Source organism: Paramisgurnus dabryanus, chromosome 14 (genome assembly GCF_030506205.2).
Source record: "Paramisgurnus dabryanus chromosome 14, PD_genome_1.1, whole genome shotgun sequence".
In the NCBI taxonomy this organism is placed as follows: domain Eukaryota; kingdom Metazoa; phylum Chordata; class Actinopteri; order Cypriniformes; family Cobitidae; genus Paramisgurnus; species Paramisgurnus dabryanus.
In genome coordinates, this window is record NC_133350.1 from 27,703,185 (window position 1) to 27,725,939 (window position 22,755).

The 22,755-nt window shown below is 36.9% G+C and overlaps 1 protein-coding gene across 3 annotated transcripts in view; it reads left to right on the top strand.

Moving 5' to 3' along the window:
- Nucleotides 1-22,755, top strand: part of pde4cb (phosphodiesterase 4C, cAMP-specific b) — a 79,841-nt gene that overhangs the window by 28,629 nt on the left and 28,457 nt on the right. The window contains exon 1 of one of the 3 annotated variants that reach the window (XM_065241848.2): nucleotides 2,156-2,624. The exons of 1 other annotated variant lie outside the window; for it this stretch is intronic. In XM_065241848.2, coding sequence (XP_065097920.1) covers nucleotides 2,542-2,624 — 83 coding nt within the window. In that variant the 5' untranslated portion in view covers nucleotides 2,156-2,541. Of the gene's footprint in view, nucleotides 1-2,155; nucleotides 2,625-11,418; nucleotides 11,866-22,755 lie in introns of those variants that run through there. One more of the 3 variants, XM_065241847.2, reaches the window with a different exon arrangement.

Below are 22,755 nucleotides of genomic sequence, written 5' to 3' on the forward strand. Positions count from 1 at the left end.
TACATGTGGGGAAATGTTTTAAAAACATTAATGTGATAAAAATAGCAGCCGAACACAAATATGTTTGAGCCACAAAAGATTCTGGGTGCTAAATATGATACACATAAATGACAATACGTATATTAAAGTAGAAACAAAACTCGACGCGACTAAATTACCGTATACAACACAGTAAGCGCGCATCAGAATCTAAACTGCGGCTAATAAATCCTTATCAATAACTTTGTATAATTCGATTGTGCTTGTGAGGTTGCTTTTACATTCACGTAATGTTAAATACCACAGTTATATGATAAAAAATAAGCTTTGTTGAGTGTTTGACCTTTCAAACGTAACTCGCCTAAATTACCGTATACAACACAGTAAACGGGCATCAGAATCTAAACTGCGGCTGATAAATCCTTCTTTATAAATAACACTGTATATTTCTACCGTTAAATTACAGTCGTGTTGTTAAGTGGTGTATCTTTATTAATCGTTTAATGTTTTTAGTACATTAAAACAGTCAAACATACGTGTTTAGACACGGATGTTACAACAGACATATCAAGCGATCTCTTCTAACAAAGCAATAGTGAAACACAGTAACTTATATAAAGTAAAATGTCTTACTGTGTATAATGCTGTGTCATTGTTGTCAGATCCAATATAAGTGGTGCTTTTAATCACAGTCTCTCTGCAAATCCAGCATCGACTTCTTTCCAAATAAATCCGTGTACACAAAGTTAACAAACACTCCCCACACGAGCTGGAACTTCTTAAAAAGCAAACTTTTTCCAGGCATTTAATGTTATGTTCCAAGCCTCTGAATTAAAGTATTTAGCTTCTGTGTTGTTCCCACGCGGTTCTTCCACAACCGAAAATGCGTTTCCAGTCTATCATAACAGATCACCGCGTCAAAATAAAAGTCTCTCAGAAAAAAATGTATTTAAAAGTCATTTTGGTTACATTTGTCAATCTTTAAAGACATATTTACTTGTTGAGACACACGTGTGTCACGCGAAGCTGTGGGCGGGACTTCAAAAGTGGTCCTTGTATTTGGCTATGGGGCGGTGCTTCAATTCTACTTTGACGTCATAGATTTCCGAATTCCACACTGGCTTGTTTTACTGGCTTGGTGCCAAAAACGGTTATATTTCAGTAGCACGGACGTTTTCAGTTCTGAAACTTGCAGGATGTTCATTTAAGTATGATGACCTCTTATATAACAAATTATCAAGTTAAAATTGAGTTTTTGATTCACCGCTCCTTTAAGACGGTCATGACCTGTTAGTGGAAAATAACTTGACGTCAGAGTACAGGAAGAGTTTTTCACTGCATTGGGGCAACAGAAGAAATGTTTACATGAAAGTAAGATTCACTAACATATGCACAGCTCGGTCACTACAAGAGTTGCTGTACAGTACGTTAAACACGTGATTTTGAATGGAGACTCCTTAGTTAAAGGAATAGTTCATCCAAAAATAGTTCATTGCTCGCCCTCGTGTTGTGGGAGAGTAAGATACACAAAGGATTATATTTGGAAGAATGTTACTGGAAAAATAATACTATGATGCCCCAGATCTGCTTTTGCAACAAACATTCAGTAAATAATAACAGATGAACCATCCCTTTAATAACAGAGAGTAAAATTTTGTGAATAAATAAATAAATAAAAATGTTAGCTTGATATAAAACAACCAGTACATTCCGGTCTCTGTGAGAAAGCTCTTGGGAAATCTAAAACTTCATGATAAGAGAAGCAGACAGCTTTAGGCCTGCCTGTTAGATGGCACGGGTTCAACCAAACATGTCTCTACAGGAAGGACTCTATTTTGAATATACATCACTGTGGCATGTCAAATCTATACGTCCAGGTGTTGAGAAAATGACCCGACCGGATCCATTTTGATCAGACAGAAGTGCCGTGAATCGAGCATGCAGACGACAACATATGCATGTCAGAGCATCACCCGCTGCGAAAGTGTGTTGTTATGCTTTCATGCTGTGTGCTTTCACATGCTGTTCCGATGCCATTGGCAGGCTATTTACAACACACACAGATGTAGGTATGCATTACTGTAGCGTGTGACCGCACACCACCCTCCAGGCTCAATGAGTTGTACCTCCTCTTTCTTTTTTCCGCTTTCTCCTCCCGCCCATCTAACATTCAGCCAAAGAAACTAATATGGAAACTAAACGGGACCTCATAGCCCCAAATAGCTTCTCCAGGGAGTGTAATAATGTGGTTGATGCGCTGTTGTTTTCATTTTTTTTTTTAAAGTTAACAGAACAGTTTCTGGTGAGCCTGTGAAAAAGTTTATCTGGTAATAAGGCATCGGTCATGCTGGAGTTAACCTTGGAGACGCTGAAAATGCATTAAATCGAGATTTTATTGGGAGTGAGATGTTAGACTTTCTTTCAGGCCCCTGAGGTCTTCACCTGACTGCAACTTTTACCTGTACACGTCCATTGAGCTTTGGAATAGACCGCCGCTCGTTGAAGATGTTTCCTTCAAATAAAAAACATTGGTGAAACGCCAAAGTTTTGATTCAGTTTGAAATGATGCACAAGGACCATCGTAACTTCAGGAGGAGTTCGTTTTTTAACTCGGGCTCCGCTTGGAGACGCCACTCCTGCATCGGGTACGTTAGGTTAAAAAGCGCATTTAAAATGCTTTTTTGCTTGCTGCGAATGAATTGTACGTGGATTTTAGAGATTTCGATTGCTTAGTTTAGATCAGTCAAGGGTCGTCTGCTTCAATTCAGTTCATATTTATTGGCACACTTCTCTGATGATACACAGTCCCATAACAGCTGTGTAGACATACTTTAATAGTAGTGTTGATGTCTTCTTGTATAACCAGATATTTTATTATCAAATGCAGCGTTTGGCGTGTTGTTATTGTTATTGTTATCTGTGGTTCAGTAGGGATCTGTTAGGAAACCGTGTCTACAAATGCAAATCTAAGTCACATGGTCTGTCTAAACATATAAATAAACACATTTTTTACATTTATATTTATAACGTTAACTTGCTCATGTTTGAAACGATGAAAACGTGACTATTGGAAGTTAACATCGTGTGACTTTGGTCAGTCGTTGCTAAAAAACCACAGCAGACCGCTTTTCTATTATTAGGAACGATTACTGACTGACTTTGCTGACTAAACTCCTCTGCGAAATCTTTTCCAGATGTTCAGACATCACAATTGCGCACGTGAGCTTGCGGAAACTTCTTTTACGGTTACAATTATGCTAAACCATTTCATCGAAAGCCTTTAAACATCAAAGCGGTGTTTTAACCACAGTCCAATGATTGGACATGTTTAATGTCAATTCCAGACCCATAACCAAACCAAGACTACACACCCCTCATGACCAAATCCAGTTACAAACCAAGACGTTGTTTACTGTATATGGTTTCAAGACGTCTGAAGACCAAGACCAAGAGATCAAGACTTCTCAGATTCTCTGGTTTAGAGTCTGTGTGGACGTGAAACTTGATGAGATAGATATAGTCTCCATTTGTAGGATGGGGTAGTCGTGGCCTAGTGGTTACAAAGCAGGCAGCACCTTACAGGGCTCCAGACTGTCACCAAATGGGGGCATTTTGCCACCAAAATTTGAGAGTGTGCCACTGAATTTTACATCCAGTTGCACATGTGCGACCAGTAAATTTTACCTTTTTTTTGTGATATGACACTGAATTTGAAAACTGCACATTGTACTTTCTGTATCTATCATTAAAGTTTTTATTAGTAATACAGTGGAAATTAGGAGAAATGTGATTATTTGGATAGCATGTTGATTAACAGTGTGTGCCCCTAAATTTTCTTGTTGCGCCCCTAAAATTTTCAGTTGGGGGCCACTGTGCTCCTAGTAAAAAAAGTTAGTCTGGAGCCCTGCCTTACCCCCAGTTGCTCACCAGCACATCATTTTGTATTATACAGTATCTGTATAACTAAGAAACAAATAATATCCAAAAGGTGAGTGAATATGGCCAAATTGTCGTATTTACTTGGGTGAATTATGTGCTAGCGAGATAAATGGGAATGCTAACAGAAAGGGGATGTAAAAGAGTCAAGTGGGATTTGTCAGGACACATTTCAGTAAAATCTGTCAGTTAGTAGACATTACAACTCTTAAAGCAGATGTAATGCTGCAGTTTATTCTTCTCTCTCCATTCAAACCTTTATACACCAGCATCATTCATGAGTATGCAGCCTGCACTGTTTACTGTTTTATTTCTGAGATTCAAGATTTTTATTTGTCACTTACACAGTAAGGCTGGATTTACACTGCAGATCTTGATGCCCAATTCGTTGACTATTTATATTTTTCTGATGACCCGCTTACATCATCTTTAAAAGCAGATCTAATCCGATATCAACATTTACACTAAACACTTGGCAAAACAATTCAAGGTACTCCACTAAGCAGAGACGTCCATGAAGCTGTTGTCCTCTGTTGCCCTGCTAGGGATTGCAGGTGTGTCTACCTGAGTTGACACCTGAGTCAGGTTTTTCGATGACGTACGACATGGGAATATCCGATCTGTTACATTGCAGAGGCGAATGCATGTATCTGATTCATATTTAATTTATTTATACATATGAATGAGGCATAAAACCGAATATCGTAATCCATGCGCCTTCATCCTGCTTTTTGTGGGTCATATCCGATCTGTGCCACATATAAAAAGAGAAAGAAATCGGAATCACTTTAAACGTGTAAATGCGGCCTTGTGTGCATATGAAGAGTTTGCTTCCAAAATGCGATAAAAAAATGTGTTACCACCAAAATCAGTATTGCAACTGGTCAGCATTAAAAAGTAAATTCTTAATTTTACGCAAAATCGATATCCGCTTTGTTATTCTGTCTTCTTTTCTCTCTTTTTTCCCAAAACGCGATAAACGCCAGTCTTACTTGTCTGCAGATTCCAATAAATCAGCTCAACAAATCACAACAATGGCGGCGCTTTAAACACAGAATTAAATGTTTTTCTGATCTACTTTGTACTTCGTGATCAACAAACAAACAAAATCAAAACAAACATTTTGATGGCATTGATAAACCTGTGGTGGTTTTCTGTTGCAGGGAAGAAACGTAAGCCATCAACATCTAAAAATTTATGCGGGAGGCACGCAGGCGAAGAAAAAATGTCGGCTGTTGCTTGTTCTCACACGACAGCATCAAGATTATCTCATGCTAACACATTGACCCCATAGGATCTTATGAAAACCTTTCCATTATTTTACTCAAAGTCAACAAAATCGAGCAGGACCAAAACATTTTACAGCTGATCGCTGTCAAAAAAGTTCAGCGACGACGTCCCAAGGATGACAGCAGCAATGACAGTGTTCTTAATATGACAAAGTAAAGGGGGTCGCACACTGGACATGCAGCTCAGCGCCATGTCGAGTCACGTCTAGGACAACTCGAAGGTATCGTAGAACCGGAAGTGCACATTAAATAGCGTGAGCTTAGTCAGATAGCGTCTACTTCAAAATGCAAAATATACGTTAGCAGCCAATGTTAATCGTTAATGATTAATTAATGTTAAAGTATGTGAGTGGCGCTCTGTGGCGTGACCGGGATTTGAGCAACTTCCTGAGTCGTAGCTGGGCGCCGCGGACAGGTGCCACCTGTCGGCGGCAGTGTGCCTACACTCATAGAAAACAATGTGTTTGATTTTTTTAGAACGGCGCTGAGCTGCGCGTCCGGTGTGCGACCCCCTTAAGTAATTTGATTAGTGCCATTAATGTTTATTTTTTTAGTCAGTGTACCACTATTCAACTTAATTAATATAACATGACAAAGATGAATGCACATTTATATATTGATTCAATAGATTTATAGCATTTTGAAAAAAAAAACTTGGAATTGCAGACAAAATAATCAGTTTATATACTAAATCTTTGAAAATCAAATAATGGATTTTAATTAATTAATTTGTAATTAATCTTATTATGAACTAAAGATACTATGTGAAAGTTTTTAACAGAAAATAGTGGTTTTCATCTTGTCACTTTCTTGGTATAGAAAACACTTTTTTACCCAAATTAGTCAAAATGGATTTATTGCGTTTGGAACCAAACTCTTCTTATACACCTGCAGTGAAAACAAATTTAGACTTATATACATCTTGTAAAAATATATACAATATATACACTAAATTAAAAAATAAAAGGAATCCAACATTTAAGAAAAAATTAACTAAATAAAAAAACTAAATTGATTTAAGAGAACAGAGATTGAGGTAGGACTTTAAGGTAGATAAACTTGGTTTAAGTTATTTTTCCTTGTGTTATACTGTTGGGTGTAATGTTCACAACAGTTCTTTGTGTGTGGCTGCCCTCCTCTGGATAAAATGGTGAACTGTGTTTGTTTTATTTATACAGTAATAAGTTTTATCTTGCAGATAACATAATGATTACGCAATTACTTCGGAACGCTTTATTTACCAAATGAAAGAAGACGTGCAATTGAAAATTGTGCAGGCTTTACAAACTGTCTGGACTTTTATACAAAGTTGTTAGAGAGAGAGATGCCATTAGTCATTAAAGATAAACAAATACACTGCTCTCTCTCTCTCTCTCTCTCTCACTCACTGAAGAAAAAGGGACACCAGGGAATTTATTACATGTGGAAAGATACACTTTTGTAGGTGTGTGTGTTTACATAGCTCTGTGTCTTTGGTAGTTGTTTATTCATACAGTAATGTGTACAGTATTTAGACTTAATAGATTTAATCCATCATAATGCCTGCTGCATCGCACCCTTATCTATTCCTGTACTCCATGTGTAGGTAACCTACAGTAGGTTTGTAGGTGTGCACTTGCCACATTTTTCTACCAAGGTTTATTCTGTATTTAGCAAAATAATTAGTTTGAGCAAATTAAGCCCACATGAAGTTTGACATGTAAATCAAGCCAACGTTCTGCATTATGAGGTTTGCAAAAGCATGCATCACTCTTAGTTTTTTCATATGTAAAATGTAAAAACGCAGTATGAAGTCAATTCAAAAGTTTTGACTTGTGATAAGCTAAAATTATTTAACTTCATTTGTTAAGTTAAAGTAACATTAAATTAACATGTATTTTATATAATTTTTACAGTGGTGTAAAGATTTACCCAAACGGTACAGTATTAAACTTATAAAACACAAACCTTGACCTGCACCATAAGTGCTATATAATGCCTTAACTTCTGTGAATTGGTTAAATTGAATTTTAAATTGGGAATCTATATACTTTAAAAGAAAATGCAGCATTTTGTCAAATCAACTTACATTTTTGTGTTACTTTAACTTAGCAAATTAAGTTAAACAATTCTAACTTGTTTTTATAGGTTGTGTAAACTTATCACATGCAGAGCATGTGAGCGGTGCGGAGCGGGAGCGGAGCGTTGAGCGGTGCGGTAATATTTCCATCAGAGCGCAGAGCGCATTTCCGAAAATTCCGCTCCGCTCGCTCAATACGCTCAGCACCGCTCGCTCATCCCAGAATGCCCTTTGGTAATTTGCTAGTTCGAGAATCTATAAAAATGGCTAGCAATAAGTTATGGAGTTCAAATATTGTTTTAATGAAGTTGTCAGCCTTATATATAAATGAAAGAAATGAAACTAAGATGACAGAATAACTGTAGCGTCGTCTGCATCTAGATGCAGTTTTAAAGATTAAAATAACTTTAATCTAACTGATCAACACAAATACAAATATATTTATAACTGATTGCTTAAAACCACTTAAAATAAAAACATTTAATAGTTCTTTGTGTATGTACAGCGGCCACTCCGTGGATGAGGAAGCTGTAGCCAAAAACGCCGGTGCATTTAGTATTAACTGACTGAACACTTGACTTACCTGGCCATTTAGATATTACATTTTTTCATCAACAGTATCTGCGTGGAACATTATAAACATTGATGATAATCTGCCGACTCGACTGATTCAGCACGTCCTCTATTTTACAGAGAGTCCGCTTAATTAACGGCTTTTCGTTCGGTCCGCGTGACCTAAACATTTTTGTTCTGTAATTTGTTCTCGTATAGGCTATATTTCTACATATTTTCGACCATGTAACATTTGGGATAAAATGTAAGTTGTTAGATAGCATTTAAGCTTGTTCTTGTACTGAAATGATGAAATGTTTAGTCTGAATAAAATGATCTATCCAGATTAATTTAGCCAAAATAATGATTTATTCGTTTTCATATAGATACATGTTAATTTATCTACTAATATACTATTGAAAATGCCATAAATAAATATTCTGTATTGCATTCGTTTTGTACATTTACAGGTTCATAAATACTGTCTAATTTTAATTTCTTTAAGACACTGTGTTCTGTTTTTACCGATGCAATGTAAATTCGCACTTAAAAACCTTCTTGTTAAGAAATTGTTCTTAAATTTATTTTAGTTTTTTTCAAATAATATATTTATATAATATTATAGTTTGTTAATCTTTTTCTCGTAAGGGGAACTGTTATAATATTTCGTATTATATGATCTATCCAGATTAATTTAGCCAAAATAATGATTTATTTTTTCATAGATACATGTTAATTTATCTACTAATATACTATTGAAAATGCCATAAATAAATATTCTGTATTGCATTCGTTTTGTACATTTACAGGTTCATAAATACTGTCTAATTTTAATTTCTTTAAGACACTGTGTTCTGTTTTTACCGATGCAATGTAAATTCGCACTTAAAAACCTTCTTGTTAAGAAATTGTTCTTCAATTTATTTTAGTTTTTTCAAATAATATATTTATATAATATTATAGTTTGTTAATCTTTTTCTCGTAAGGGGAACGAATTGTTATAATATTTCGTAATTACTTATTACATTTATTATAACTTAAAATTGTGAATTAGTAAAACATGTGGATGTCGTGGAAACAAATTGTTAATTTGAATTATATCCGTATCAGTTAAACTAGGTCTAATAGCCAACACACAACTGTACATAACTGCTATTTATCAGCTAATACTTTAATTAAATGCAATTATCCAAGAACGTCAGTACAGAAAACAATTAGGCTTACTAAATATTTTTTTTTATGTCGGAGCGGGATCTGAGCGGGAATTGGTTTATTTGTGAGCGTGAGCGGAAAGTTAACGGAGCGCTTGCTTGGGCCGTGAGCGACTGAGTGGAGCGCTTGAACAGTAGAGCGGAATATTTAGCGGAGCGTCACACCGCTCCACACCGCTCACATGCTCTGATCACATGTCAAAATTTTAAATAGTAGGTTTATTTTTTTACAAAGCAGATTTGTGTACATTTGACAAGTGAAAGGATTGAATAAAAAGCGTTGACCATACGGTCTCTTCCTGAATATCAGGGCTTGGGGCAACCATTTAAATCTTTAACAAAACTACATAGCGATGTGCTTAACTCTTTCCCCACCAGCGTTTTTTTTTTAAAGTGGCAGCATTTTTAATTATTTAAAAAAAAGTTTAATGCCTTCCAGAAAATGTTTTTCTTAAAATATATAAACATACAATATATTAAATAAATGAACAGACCATCTGCTTAAAAAAAAAACTAAAACATTTCATCCTACCTTCAATATGGGTACCATTCAGCGCGATCCTTAAATCTTGCACGGACGTACAGCTGTTTGCCCTAGGGCGATACTTCCAGGTTTTATAAGTTGCGGAAGGCCACCTGGTATAATAGCGATATTGCGGAAAGCCGGAAATACTCATCATTGGCAGGGAAGCGTTTTTTCTTAATTTATGAGTTAACTCATTAATGGCAGGGAAAGAGATAAAATACACTCAGAGCATCTTATAATTATAAAACATTGCTATAGCAACCACATACTGTTGAAACAACCTGGCAACCTAGTCATAGACTGGCAATCATGCAAAACACCCTACACACAACACCTATGCAACCACATACCAACAACCTAACCAACACTCATAACAGCATAGCAATCATCATAACATTAGCCAACAAAGTCAAGTCAAAGTCCAAGTTTAAATATTTTTACATGATAATTTTACTGAATAATTTGGTGAAAACCCATGTGTGGATATACTGTAGGATGTGTGTGTATCTCCAGGCATGTATTTATTTACACACGGAATTCGGCGATGTGTGTATAAGCCCCTCTGTGATAGACCTTCCCTCTCATGTCCCCCAAAACCACTGACTGAACAAATATTTACCCTGATTTGAACACAGATCAGATTCAACCCTGAGGGAGGAAAAATCAGCCCAGACTTCCCTCATATGAAATACTGATAATGTATAAAAATAAAAAATATGACTTTTTAAAAAAGTTTGAATGTCACAGAATTTGATAATGAAATAATAAAGTGACATTTCAAGAAAGACAGCACAAGCACACACATTTATAAAATCAAAAGGTACAAAATGGCAGCGATGCCAAAGAAGAAAGATTTTTGAACAAAGAATCATTTATTTTTTGTGTAAAAAATTTGCTGTAATTATGCAGCTGTTTGCCAGTAACTTACTGTAGAAGATAAAGACTGAAAATGTTTAATGTTCATTTAACTTTGAACAAACTGTTGCCTGTAAATAACAATAATGTAAAATCTACAGTAAGTTACTGGCAGCTTGCCAGTAATACCCAGTTATACTGTTATTTCTACAGATTTTTTTTACAGTGTAGTCTATGTTACACTACAAATTACCTTTTTGGTTTTTCGTATGTTAAAGGTTCTTTATGGAACCATACAGCATGACAAAGGTTTTAAGTTTTATATTTGTTAGGTTTCAGATGGTAAAAATGAGTTATTTTAAGCATTTACACAGTGTTAAAAAATATTATACATATAACATCTGAAAGTCGTTGCATTATATAACAGCATATCAAAGCATTTGGCATCTGCTAACAAATCATGCTAGACCTGTTCTCAGAAGTTACATCACTTTTCTGAGACATTTTTGCATTTGCTTTTAACCGACTGCTTTCATTGTGTATTACTGGCTGTGTGTGGTCACTTGCCTTCAGGTTCACAAAGGTGTCCTATAACAAACTGACCACAAGTGCTGTTTAGAACATGAACAAGTTTAAACATCTATATCAATCATTTTTAACTCATCAAAATAACATAAATGTGTTTCATTAATGTGTGCTTGCGCTATCTTTCTCACAAAAAATAATGTCACAGTTGTTTATGTTGCTGATGCATTGACGTTCTTAAATTAATACAGTAAGTGTCCAAGCACTTTTTAAAGAGATGTACTATAAATACAATGCAAATTAATGTAACTGAGGGAAGCGTGCAGTAAAGAGTTAATGCTGAAGATAGTCATTTGCTTGCCCCGCCCCTTATATGGGCTGTGACCTCACTGTTCAGCTGCCAGTCCCTCCAACACACATAAACACATGCATGCGCACACACACATACGCACACACATACACATGCTGCTTTAAACTCTTGGATCAGTTCAGCTGTCAGAGAGAGAGAGTGAATGAGAGAGAGAGAGAGTAGTTTGGTGACTTTGGAGGTGTCCCGTTCTCGCCATTGCACGTAACAGCAAAAGAGTTTTACGAGTCGGCCGAGACCTTCATGCTGAATATTTTTGTGATTTTAAGTTGAAGAATGACAGCTGAACGAGACCTTCAAGCCATCTGGAGAAGCTCAGTCATGTCAGTGTACCTCCATGTGTTCAATGCTCTTCTGTGAGCGTAAGCCAGCGGTTGGAGGCATGTGTCTCAAACTCCACGTGAGGGAGAGCTGATTTCTGGGGCACTACTGGAAAATATGAGTTTGCCGAGCGGCTGCTTCTTTCTTCCTTCGACCGACCGCACTTTCAAAGTTCGGAATGGGAATCTCTACGGCTCACCGTGTGCCGTCAACTGTCCGATTGACATTGTGCAGAAACGCAGGCGGTAAATAAGTTTGTTTTTCTTATGCTTCTGTTGTGATGTGTTTGACTCTTAAATGGTTCATTTGTTTTTACCATTTTAACTATTAAGATTCATTGACTGACTTCCTAATGAGTGTAAATAGTGTGGCTTTGAGGAGCTATCAAAACATGAACAAGTTTTTTTGCTTGAATTTTCTGACATGTCAACTTCTTATTTAACCAATGGTGTGGGTTTAGGGCGGGGCTACATTAATAGGAGGCGGGGTAAGAGGTAAAGTTTGGGAAACTTGTCTGAAAACAGTCACAATTTCTTGAAATTCTGCCTGGTTACAGAAATAACTTTCAGTTGACAACACTTTACAGATGCGACTTTGTTAAAGTGCACCTATTTCATTGCTAAAAACAATGTTTTTTTGTGCATTTGGTATAATATAATGTGTTTGCGTTGTTTATGGTTAAAAAACACATTTTTTTCCACATACTTAACATTTTTGTAGCTTCAGATTTCAATCTCTTTCTAAAATGCGTGGATTTGAAAAGCGCTGTGTCTTTGATTTGCCAGCTAATCTGTACGTTGTGATTGGCCTGAATACTTTTGACGTCAGCCAGAAATGTGACGCTCCTTACCATGTTTGAAAGATTCAGGCTGTGAGTCAGAAGCGGGAGGAATTATGATAATGTCGGTCTTGTCTATATCACCAATCCCAGGAAGTAAACTGTTGCCTACAATCCGTGTGTTTGTTGTAGTCCAAGAAAAGAGATTTACGTTGGAGACGATAACTCGCGTCATCGTTTACTTTGGGGTTTGCACCTTTTGCATATGGCTAACATGCACAGATACACACAAAAGGAAATCGGACAATAGGGGCTCTTTAAACTTTGTGTTTGATCCTGTAGCTCAATTTGTAGAGCATTGCTTAAGCAATGCAAAGGTTGTGGGTTCGATCCCAACACAAATTTTGATAAAATGTGTAGATTTAATTCACTGTGTGTCATTTGCTTTGGATAAAAGCGTCGGCCAAATGTGTAAATGTTAAACTACAGTCTTATGCCAATGTTACACCCCTGCTGATATACATCAGCACCGGATCAATGGGTTGTTGTAGATTGTATAGGCCGTCTTTAATTTTGTTTTATTTTATGTTCGGTTACAAAAGCTTAAAGGATTACTCCACTTTCATAAAAAAATCTAATTATTTACACCCATCCTGTCATCCAAGATGTTTATGTTTTTCTTTGTTCAGTCAAGAATAAATTAAGTATTTTGAGGAAAACATTCCAGGATTTTTCTCCATATAGTGAACTTTATTGGACCTCAACACATTACAGTTTCAATGCCGCTTCAAAGGGCTCTCAATGATCCCAACCGAAGTATAAGGGTCTTATCTAGCGAAACTAGATCGCTTTTTAACCACAACTTCTCATCTTGCACTAGTCGTGTGACCGGGTGTGCATCATACATACATCTTGAAAAGTGAAGCCGCTGGCTCTTTGATCGCCCCCTGGTGGCTAGCTGCAGTACAAGTCATAAAACCCGGACTGGGCTTTAAATTAAAAAAAAATGTACACTTCCAATAAAATATCCTGAAAGATAATTTTGGTTCTTTAAGTTAGTTGTCATCACGCTTATATGTGTTTAATTGTTCGTTTTGTGATAAGTTTCATTTTAGCTAGTAATTTGATGCTATAGAAACGGGGCGTTTCGTTATGATTGGCTCCTCTGGCTCCACGGACGATTCTTTCTCCGTATTCCCTGGCCCCAAACTGACGTTTTAACGTAACGTGGCAGTGCCCGTGGTTGGACATTTTTGGCTTCAACTCATTAATAAATGAAGAGCAGGCTTCACTCAATGTATATGTAATTCAACTTTAAGAGTGCTGGCCTAAATAATTGGAATACATGAAGTAGGAAAGGGGCCGCACTATGCATAAATTATTTTATTTGAAAAATAAAAAAATAAAGAATTCAAGTAAATAAAAGAATTTATGCATAGTGCGGCCTCTTTCTAATGGTTTCAATTCATTATAATGAAAGGAAGCGTTGTCACGTCGTCCATCTTTTTTACAGTCTATGCGTGTGACACTCCAGCACGACCTTACATATGATGTATTCACGTGGAAAGGCCATGCATGATGTATGCATAACAATCGCTCCAGTGTTTACAAGTGTAGAGAAAGAGGACCGTTCTGATGTTGTTGTATTAATGTCTTTGTGTCAGTTTATTATTTAAAATGATCCGCAAGTGTGCATTTCACATAATGTAACACGTGACCTTACGACGTGATTACGTAATATGTAAGCTCACGCTGGCACGTCACACGGCTAGTGCGAGATGATGATTTGTGTTTTAATAAATACTTTTTGGGCGAAAATGTCGATTGTTTCGTTAGATAAGACCTTTATGCCTCGGTTGGGATCGTTTAGAGCCCTTTAAATCTGTGTTGAAACTGCAAATTTAAACTGCATTGACACTGACTGCGTTTACATGCAGCCAATAACCCGTTCAAATCCGGAATATTAGCAATAACCCGGTCGCGCACGTCCATGTAAACACCGGCAAAAACCCGAATATGCTCATATTCCTGTTTTTAAAATCCCGAATATTACCCCTGGGTTACCTCTTTTCTAACCCGAAATTTTGGTCATGTAAACGCGCATACTGTGAACCATTAAGGTCCAATAGTCCACTATATGGAAAAAAATCCTGGAATGTTTTCCTAAAAAAAACACGTAATTTCTTTTCGACTGCAGAAAGACATAAACATTTTGGATGACATGGGGGTGAGTAAATAATGTACTTTACGTGGACAGTAATATATCAACATATACAATATGCATTACTTAAAAAAGATATTTGCTCCATGTGGTAATCATGTTATTCCCATGGTACTTTTCGTACACTTTCAAAAGGTACGAAAGCTGTTGGGTGGCACGTATTTCAAAAAGTACACCTTTATACCTAAAGAGTGCATGTCAGTACCTCTTGGTATCAAATGTATACGTGCTTCAATGGTACACATTAGGACCTTTTTTAAGGGTACTGTCCTGGTCAGGCTTTCGTCCCTTTTTTCTTAATGAGCATATTTATGTAAGATTTCTTGTGTCAAAGCAATCATTTGCTCACCCTTATGTCCCTGGAAAGTCATTGGTCTTGATGATCTTTCTGTAAAACCAAAAAATAATCAGGAGCTGAAATGGACAGTCACATATATAAGCGTGAAACAGTTATTTATTTTAAATGCTATATACAGTATAGTCTTCGAAGCCATAAAACTGTTTGAAAGATGTTCAGTTTTTGGGGGGTTATTTCATGTTATTCTTTGACGTACATTGGACTACCAATGTAGTATCTGATACAGTATCATAGACAGGGCCGCCTTAACCTAATGTGAGGCCCCGGGGCTAAGAGGTTTTGTAGGCCCCCCTTCCCCTCGATTTATAGTCTAATTTTTTTTTGTAATATCTAGGTAATCTACATCACAAAATGCATTAGTTTCTTTCGAGACATACAACTGTGAGTTTTCCCTCTTTGAGCCAGAAAACACCATAATATTGTTATTAACATATCACTGAGCCCACTTGAGCATAAACACAAGACACTTTATTAACAACCACACACAGCAACATGTGGTGATAATAAAACCAAAATGTGTGAAAGTATATATGTTTATAAGCTTTATATTTATATAGTTTTTGGAATATACAAATTTGCAGAAAATTGCCACTCATACTTAAATGCTCACCACAGTTTTAAAAATATAATAAGTTAAAGTTAGTTTTAAAGTAAAAATGCATTAATGATAACAAAAGATAAGTCTTTATAGACAGAATCTTGTTAAATGCATTAATGATAACAAAAGATAAGTCTGACAAAATCTTGTTTTTTAATCAGTTATTTATTTTGTAGGCTATTGAAGATATAGTATGCATTGTATTTAGTATTTATGCATACATAAGCATGTAAAACGACCAAGTATGAATATGCACAAGACAGACAGGGAACATACCTGTATATAAGATCTTTAGATAATGAGATTATAATGGTGCTATCAGGGGATGATCATTTGAGATGGTCTTGTCGCTCTTTACTTTCTTAGACTTGCACCTTTACCGTTGCGTCTCTTTCTCGTCTTTCTAAACCAACAGATGTATGTACTGTGAGCTAACGTCGCGTCAAACATCGCTCCAGCTGCGCACGCGTCACTGATATAAACGCGAGTAAACTTAAACTTTATAACAACTAACAGCATTATGTGCGGGAACTCCTTTCTTAATTTAGCGGCACAGTTTCTTGTGCACTTTTGGAGAGACTTCTGCATGCCAGAGACTCAGACAGCTGCACGAGCACAGAGAGAGCGAACGAGCGAGCGCGCGCACGAAAGAGAGAGAGACCTGCACCTCACTAGTGCTTATTATGAAATTTCAGAAATTACTCTTTCATTTGTTGGTGGATTATTTCCTGTTTCTCTGTCATACTCAGTCTAACATGCAGGAATGTCAAGTTGACAACGCGCACTTAATTACATTACGCGGAATAAAAAATATGTTACGTCTGACATTTTATTTCACGTTAAGTTACAACGGACCAATCAGCAGCCATGTAACGTTCAATTAGAGTGATTGACAGAAAACCTGACAAGTTACAAAACAATATGACCTTTTCAGCTCATCATGAACGCAAACTTGGGAGGCCCTTGAACTTGGGAGGCCCCTGGGCTTCAGCCCAGGTAAGCCCGTGCATTAAGGCGGCCTTGATCATAGATATAATGGTATTACCATCAGATACCATCACTGTACCATGGTCTTTTATTGCACTTTTAACTTTCACATGTCCCTCCCTGCCTGATGATTGATGTACTGTGAGGGGCCTTGCTGTGAATCTTTGTAACCTGAGAGGTCTAGACATGAACTCAAAAAGATACTGTGCTGATATGCACTGTAGATATGAAAGGCTCAAGTCTTATCTCAAGCACATCAACCACCACTGCCTCTTATCTCTGAGCAAACTCGCCTTACTTTCAGCCACGTGCAGAGCAACACAGATGTCTGTTAGTCAACCGGAAAGACCTGCGTGTGTTTAGTGGGTGCTTAAGGAATGATTCTCAAATCTACATTACAGAGGCTCACAACCTGGTGTTTTAGCTGCCTTGGTTTTGAAACAATTTCCTGTAAATTTTTTCCATAAGGATTAGAGAGTCGGGGATCAAACCAGTCAGCTTGGAAACCAGTTATGACATTATAATGTTTTATCATGTCTTTAAAATCATGTGTTGTGTCTTTAATGATTTATATACTATGAAACATTGAGAGGCATGTAATCGAATAATAAGAATATATATAAAACTATTATGATTAAAAAAGATATGGAATTTGTTAGAAGTATATTACAAAATCTATTGTAGTATATTTGTGACCCTGTCTGTGAAGGCCAGGCTATAGTCTCATAATCTAATGAGCGTCAAAGTTTGATTTCACTCCTCGATTTCAATACTCAGTCAATATTAAAGATATCAAGGTTATATTTTCACATAATGTTACATTGTGTATTATCACAAAAATTACTTTAAATGGGATTTCACAGACAGGGTCACATATAATATATTTTTTTAATATAAGTTGATTAAAACTGTGGACAAATGATTTGATTGTCACAATTGGTTGGTTACAGTAAGAAAGTTTAACTAGTTGCCTCAAATGGATAGTTCACTTTAAAATGAAAATGCTGTCATCATTTACTCATCCTGATGTTGTTATAAACCTGTATGAATTGCTTTTTTCTGATGAACACAAAAGAAGATATTTTGAGAAATTATGGTAAACACAGCAGATAGTAACCATTGACTTCCATAGTAGGGAAAAAATATTTTTAAAGTATTGTGATAAATGATGAAGAAAATATTTTGATAAATGATGGTAAGCAAACAGTTGACAGTACCCATTAAATTCCATCATATTTTTGTATTCCTACTATGGAAGTCAATGGTAACAATCTGCTGTGTGTTTACCATAATTTCTCAAAATATCTTCTTTTGTGTTCATCAGAAAAAAAGAAATTCATACAGGTTTAGAACAACATTAGCATGTGAAAATGATGACAGAATTTTCATTTTAAAGTGAACCATCCCTTTAAAGTTAATTTAAATTAAAAATATTAGTCTCTCTCTCTGAGGTTTCCATTCTTTAATGCAGGGAGGGGTGTCAAACTCATTTTAGGTTAATGGTAAGCACCATTACCATATTAGGGCCAGATAACTTTTTTTAAACCTTTGTGTGCTGATAATTGTGTTATATTAACTAAATAAACAACAAATCAATTAGTAAGAAAGTAGAAAAACATATTTCACAAATCTTTAGAAACATTAACATACTTATACTGTACAATAAAATACCACACACAAATTTACATCTGTAAAAACCCACTGGTCTTGGGTTGAAAAGCCTTAATTAACTTTCTCTCTATGGAACCTTAACTAAATTATACCTTATGCTTATAGATGGTTTCATCGGACGCATGCGATACACGTCTGGATTCGAACCTTACTTCCAGTTTCGTTTTTTAATGGTCTGACTAGTTGCTAAACTGATCTCTTGAACAAATGCCTCGTCGAAAATAACAAATGTTTTGGTTTCCTAGGTAATCTATGTGTTGTTTTGTTTGCTTGTTATATAAATAAACTATGTTTAAAGAATTTGTTGTTATTTATTATTAGCGGAGTTTACCGGAAGTTAGGTTGCTAGTCTCATTTGTAGATGTGTGTCCAGATCAGCCACGACAGTTAAAAGAAACCGAACCCACTGCTGTTTGTCGCATGTTGCCATCGCAGCAATACACAGTACGCGGCAAGCGGCAGATTCGCCGCACAGCTGCCGTGTTTCTCAGCGCCTGCCACGAAAAGCCATGCCTGTGGAAACATCAGGATTTTTGCTGCAGCGTCCGGACCGTCTATGTTCCGCCTGTGAAACCTTTCCCTATGTCTCCTATTGAAAATGAACTAGACACTTGGCAGTCACGACTTGCCTGAAAGGGTTTTTAAAATATGTATTTAATATTTAATAATACTCTATAAATCATCATTGCGAGCCAGATTACACACTTTTGTGGGCTGTGTTCGGCCCACAGACCATATGTTTGACACCCTTGCTTTAACAGTTGCTGACTGGCTCTTTTTACTGGGAGGCGGGTCTAGAGCTGCCATTCTGACCGTTGCTATCTCCTCTATTCATATCAATATTAGTGACACATCTTGTTAATGTTAAATATCTTTGAAAAAATTGTGTAGGCAACCATGTAACTTACTTTTTCTTGTTTTATTTTACAGTGTAGATTAGATTGCCACAATTCAAGCTGCCACTGTAATGCTACATTAAGACCAGCCACGGTAGAGGCATCAAGCATGAGTGATTTCAATGTTAAGTCAATGTGAAGATGCGTTGACGCGCGTCTGGAGGTCTCGCGGCGTGAATGAGACGTTTAGCGCGGTAGACGCGATTCCGCCTTATTCGCGCATCTAGTTTGTGCAAATTGAACGTTGCCGTGGGATACGTGTGAGTTGAAAATTTTGAACTTTTACCAATCAGGAGCTTGCTCTAGTAGTGACGTGATTACAGAAAGCGAGCGGATTCGCAGAAGCCCCTCCCATTTGACTAGAATTTCACGCGCGGCTTTCATGCGCAAATAGAGCGAGTAATCTCAAAATGTTCAAGCGGCAAACTAGACGCGGTAGACGCGCATTTGATGCCTAAAACGCGGCTGGTGTGAACCCACAGTAATAGTGGATTGTGTAGAAGTATATACTGTACTGTCTTTCAACAGCCTTACGGCTCGTGTTAGATCTATCTTGTAAAGCTAATATGTTTTTGCCATAAATGAATTTCTGTATGGAAAAAATTATGAGAAGCGACTGTTAGACTAGTTTCAGCATTGCTTAAAGACACTTTACTCAAAAAAGTCCACCAGATATGGGGAATTTTTTTCCTGAAAAGCAAGATTTTTCATGAATATTTATTTAAACTTTATATATATATCGTATAGAGTACTTACACAGTAGTGTACTTCACAGTACTTTAGCCAATGGTCATGGTCTGCTTTTGTTTCTGTTCCACTAAAGAACAGAAACTAAAGTCATACGTGTTCAGATCAAATTACTTTAAATAGTTTCATTGCTCTTCTGAGGTAAACATGCTAACTGGTATGACTTAGTCCTCCTGAGCTCATTATTGACTAATTTAGGCAGGAAGTGGCAGCGGCCGAGCTTGATTTACTCATTTATTGAAATGTTTTGATTTAGGCCACATCTGCACCTTTAATCCGTCCCTCCAGAGCTGCTTCATGCATCCCATCATGCATTGAGCCCTTATGACTGGCCACTGTGCAGGCTAATTGCCTGTGCTCGGTAACCGATGCGTCCTGTCCTGTCACGATCGAAGCAATGTTCCAAATAAAGACCGAGCCTTAATAAGAGCCAGCAGAGCTCTGGACTACAGCTGCTGATCTGATGAGACGTGGCACGAGTGCATTGTGGGAGAAGAACTGTCCCCATTACCGCAGACCTCTCATCGCGCCCTTCACACCAAGAGCTTATCGATCCCACCATCCTCGTTCTCCTCTCATAACACGAGCACCCGGTGTTATTGGTTGTGTCTTTTCTGAATCCACAGCTTTATGTTAGCCAGAGCACAAACAATGAACATGACCTTTAATGGTGAACTAGCATTACATGCTCGCAGGACGAGACCATAATGCCGTTTCAGAAGAGTTGGAATAGGTTAGACTAAATCTATGCTGTATTGTACTGTAAGTAATAGTGATGTTTCATTTCAAGATGCCCTTTTTTTCAAAGGTCAAATGCACTTTAGGAAAAAGCTGGGTTTTCAATATTGGAGTAAAATATGGACAAACCCAAGTTTTGGGTTTATTAGGTTTAATAATAAACATCTGCGGAAGTACTGTTTGATTTTGCAGATAATTTGTTTAGTCAATGCATATTATGCTGTTGTTCAGTAGAGGAAAGATGTTCCGGTTGGTTGGTGTAGTATTTGTCCCGCCTCTCCACCATCATAACTGGACGGCTCATAAAAAGTGACTTTACAGAGCGCCACATTTTGATAAATACAAATAGTATAACAAAGTGTATTACAAAGTAGTCCCAGCCTTACCCCCAATTTCCACCGACTGCGGGAAGGCTGGGGATCCGCTACAGTTTCAACAGAATTTCAAAGGACTCTAAACAATCCCAAACGAGGCATAAGGGTCTTATCAAGCGAAATGATTAAGAAAAATAAAAAATATGCACTTTTAAACCACAACTTCTCGTCTATCTCCGGTCCTGAAAGCACCAGCGCGCCCTCACACAATACGTCATCACGTCAAGAGTTCAGTAGTAACTGAGTTATGGTCTGGCAAAGCTTCATAGACAAATCATTTGCAAAGGGGCGTCACCAAGGGCCATCGCTTAAATGGGTCTGGGTGCAATTGGATAGTGTCACGGTGAAATCCGTGTCATGTTTTGTGTATGTTCCGATTACGTCACCTGGACAATTAATTGATTCCTCATCACACCTGCACATCATTAGTCTGTCTGTATTTATACCCCTGTTTGTGTTGTACTCACTTGTCGCTGATGTCATGTTTGTTTCCAGTGTTCCAGTCGTTGTTCTTACCTGCCCGTGTTGTTCCTCGTGTTTGATTTCATGTTATTTATATTAAATGTTACCCTTTCGTGTGAACCCTGCGTTTGTGTCCTTACTCGTATTCCCGAATGTGACAGATAGACCTAAAACCAATCAGAGCGATAAATAACCACTACCAGAAGGCTCTCATTACAACCCATTCTTTTAGCCACTAAGGGGGCAAGCAAGTATATAAGACTTTTGCTGAATACAGTAGGTAAGACGGCGAAAACATCTATTTTTAGATATGAAGGCTTCGAGTGTTGTTCTTTGCTCGTGTTTTAACGAAAAGGAAAAGTTGAAATTGCTTAAAACAGAATGAGTGATGTTCCACGGCCGCATCCATCTTTTTAATGTACAAAATCTGTCGTCATCGTGTAAAGCCCGCCCCAACGTTTCTGATTGGTGCAGCGATTTCAACTGATTAGAAATGGGCTTGAATGGCCTCTTTGCCAGACTACTTGCAAAGCAAATCTAAATTTGCAGGAAGTTGTCTGGGTTTTCCCAGGCTATCTTAAATACATATATGTGTCAAAATTCCCGTCTTTGCAAGTTTCCTTATAAACACAACCACTATTAAAAGAAGGTTAACAGCTTAAAGAGAAAACGCATGTGTAAGAGTAGATTGGATCTGGACTTTGGTCTTAAAGGGGAAGTTACCTAATTTTGCTTCTGTCTGTCACTCTTTTTACTTTTTTTATTATCATTCTTTCATCACTGACTGTTTTTGGCATTAAATATTAGGGCTGAAAAAATCTATTTTTTGATTAATCGTTTTTTAAAACGTGGTCGATTAAAAATCGATTCTCAAAGAGCAGAATCGATTTTTTTTTCATATTTATTTCCGCAAACATTGACCGGAGGAATGGAAGCATTTTAGATTTCGCAAGCTTTTAGATTTCGTGTTGTGGCTTTTAATTTCTTTTTATTAATTACCCACTTGTAAACTGCTGTTCACTGTTCTTTTTTATTAATATAGTATGTGTATTAAATCTATATTCATTGAGTTGAATCGAGAATCGAGTATAAAAACCAACCTGAGAACCGGAATCTAAAATTTAATCGAGAATCGGAATCGAATCGATTTGATAGCTTGTGAATCGAAATCGAATCGATCTGGAACATTTGAATCGATACCCAGCCCTATTAAATATTTTAATAGCATAAAAACCTTACTAAAAGATGATACATATAGTTCTCATGATATGAAATGAATCCTATCGTGAAATAAAATTCTGGTCA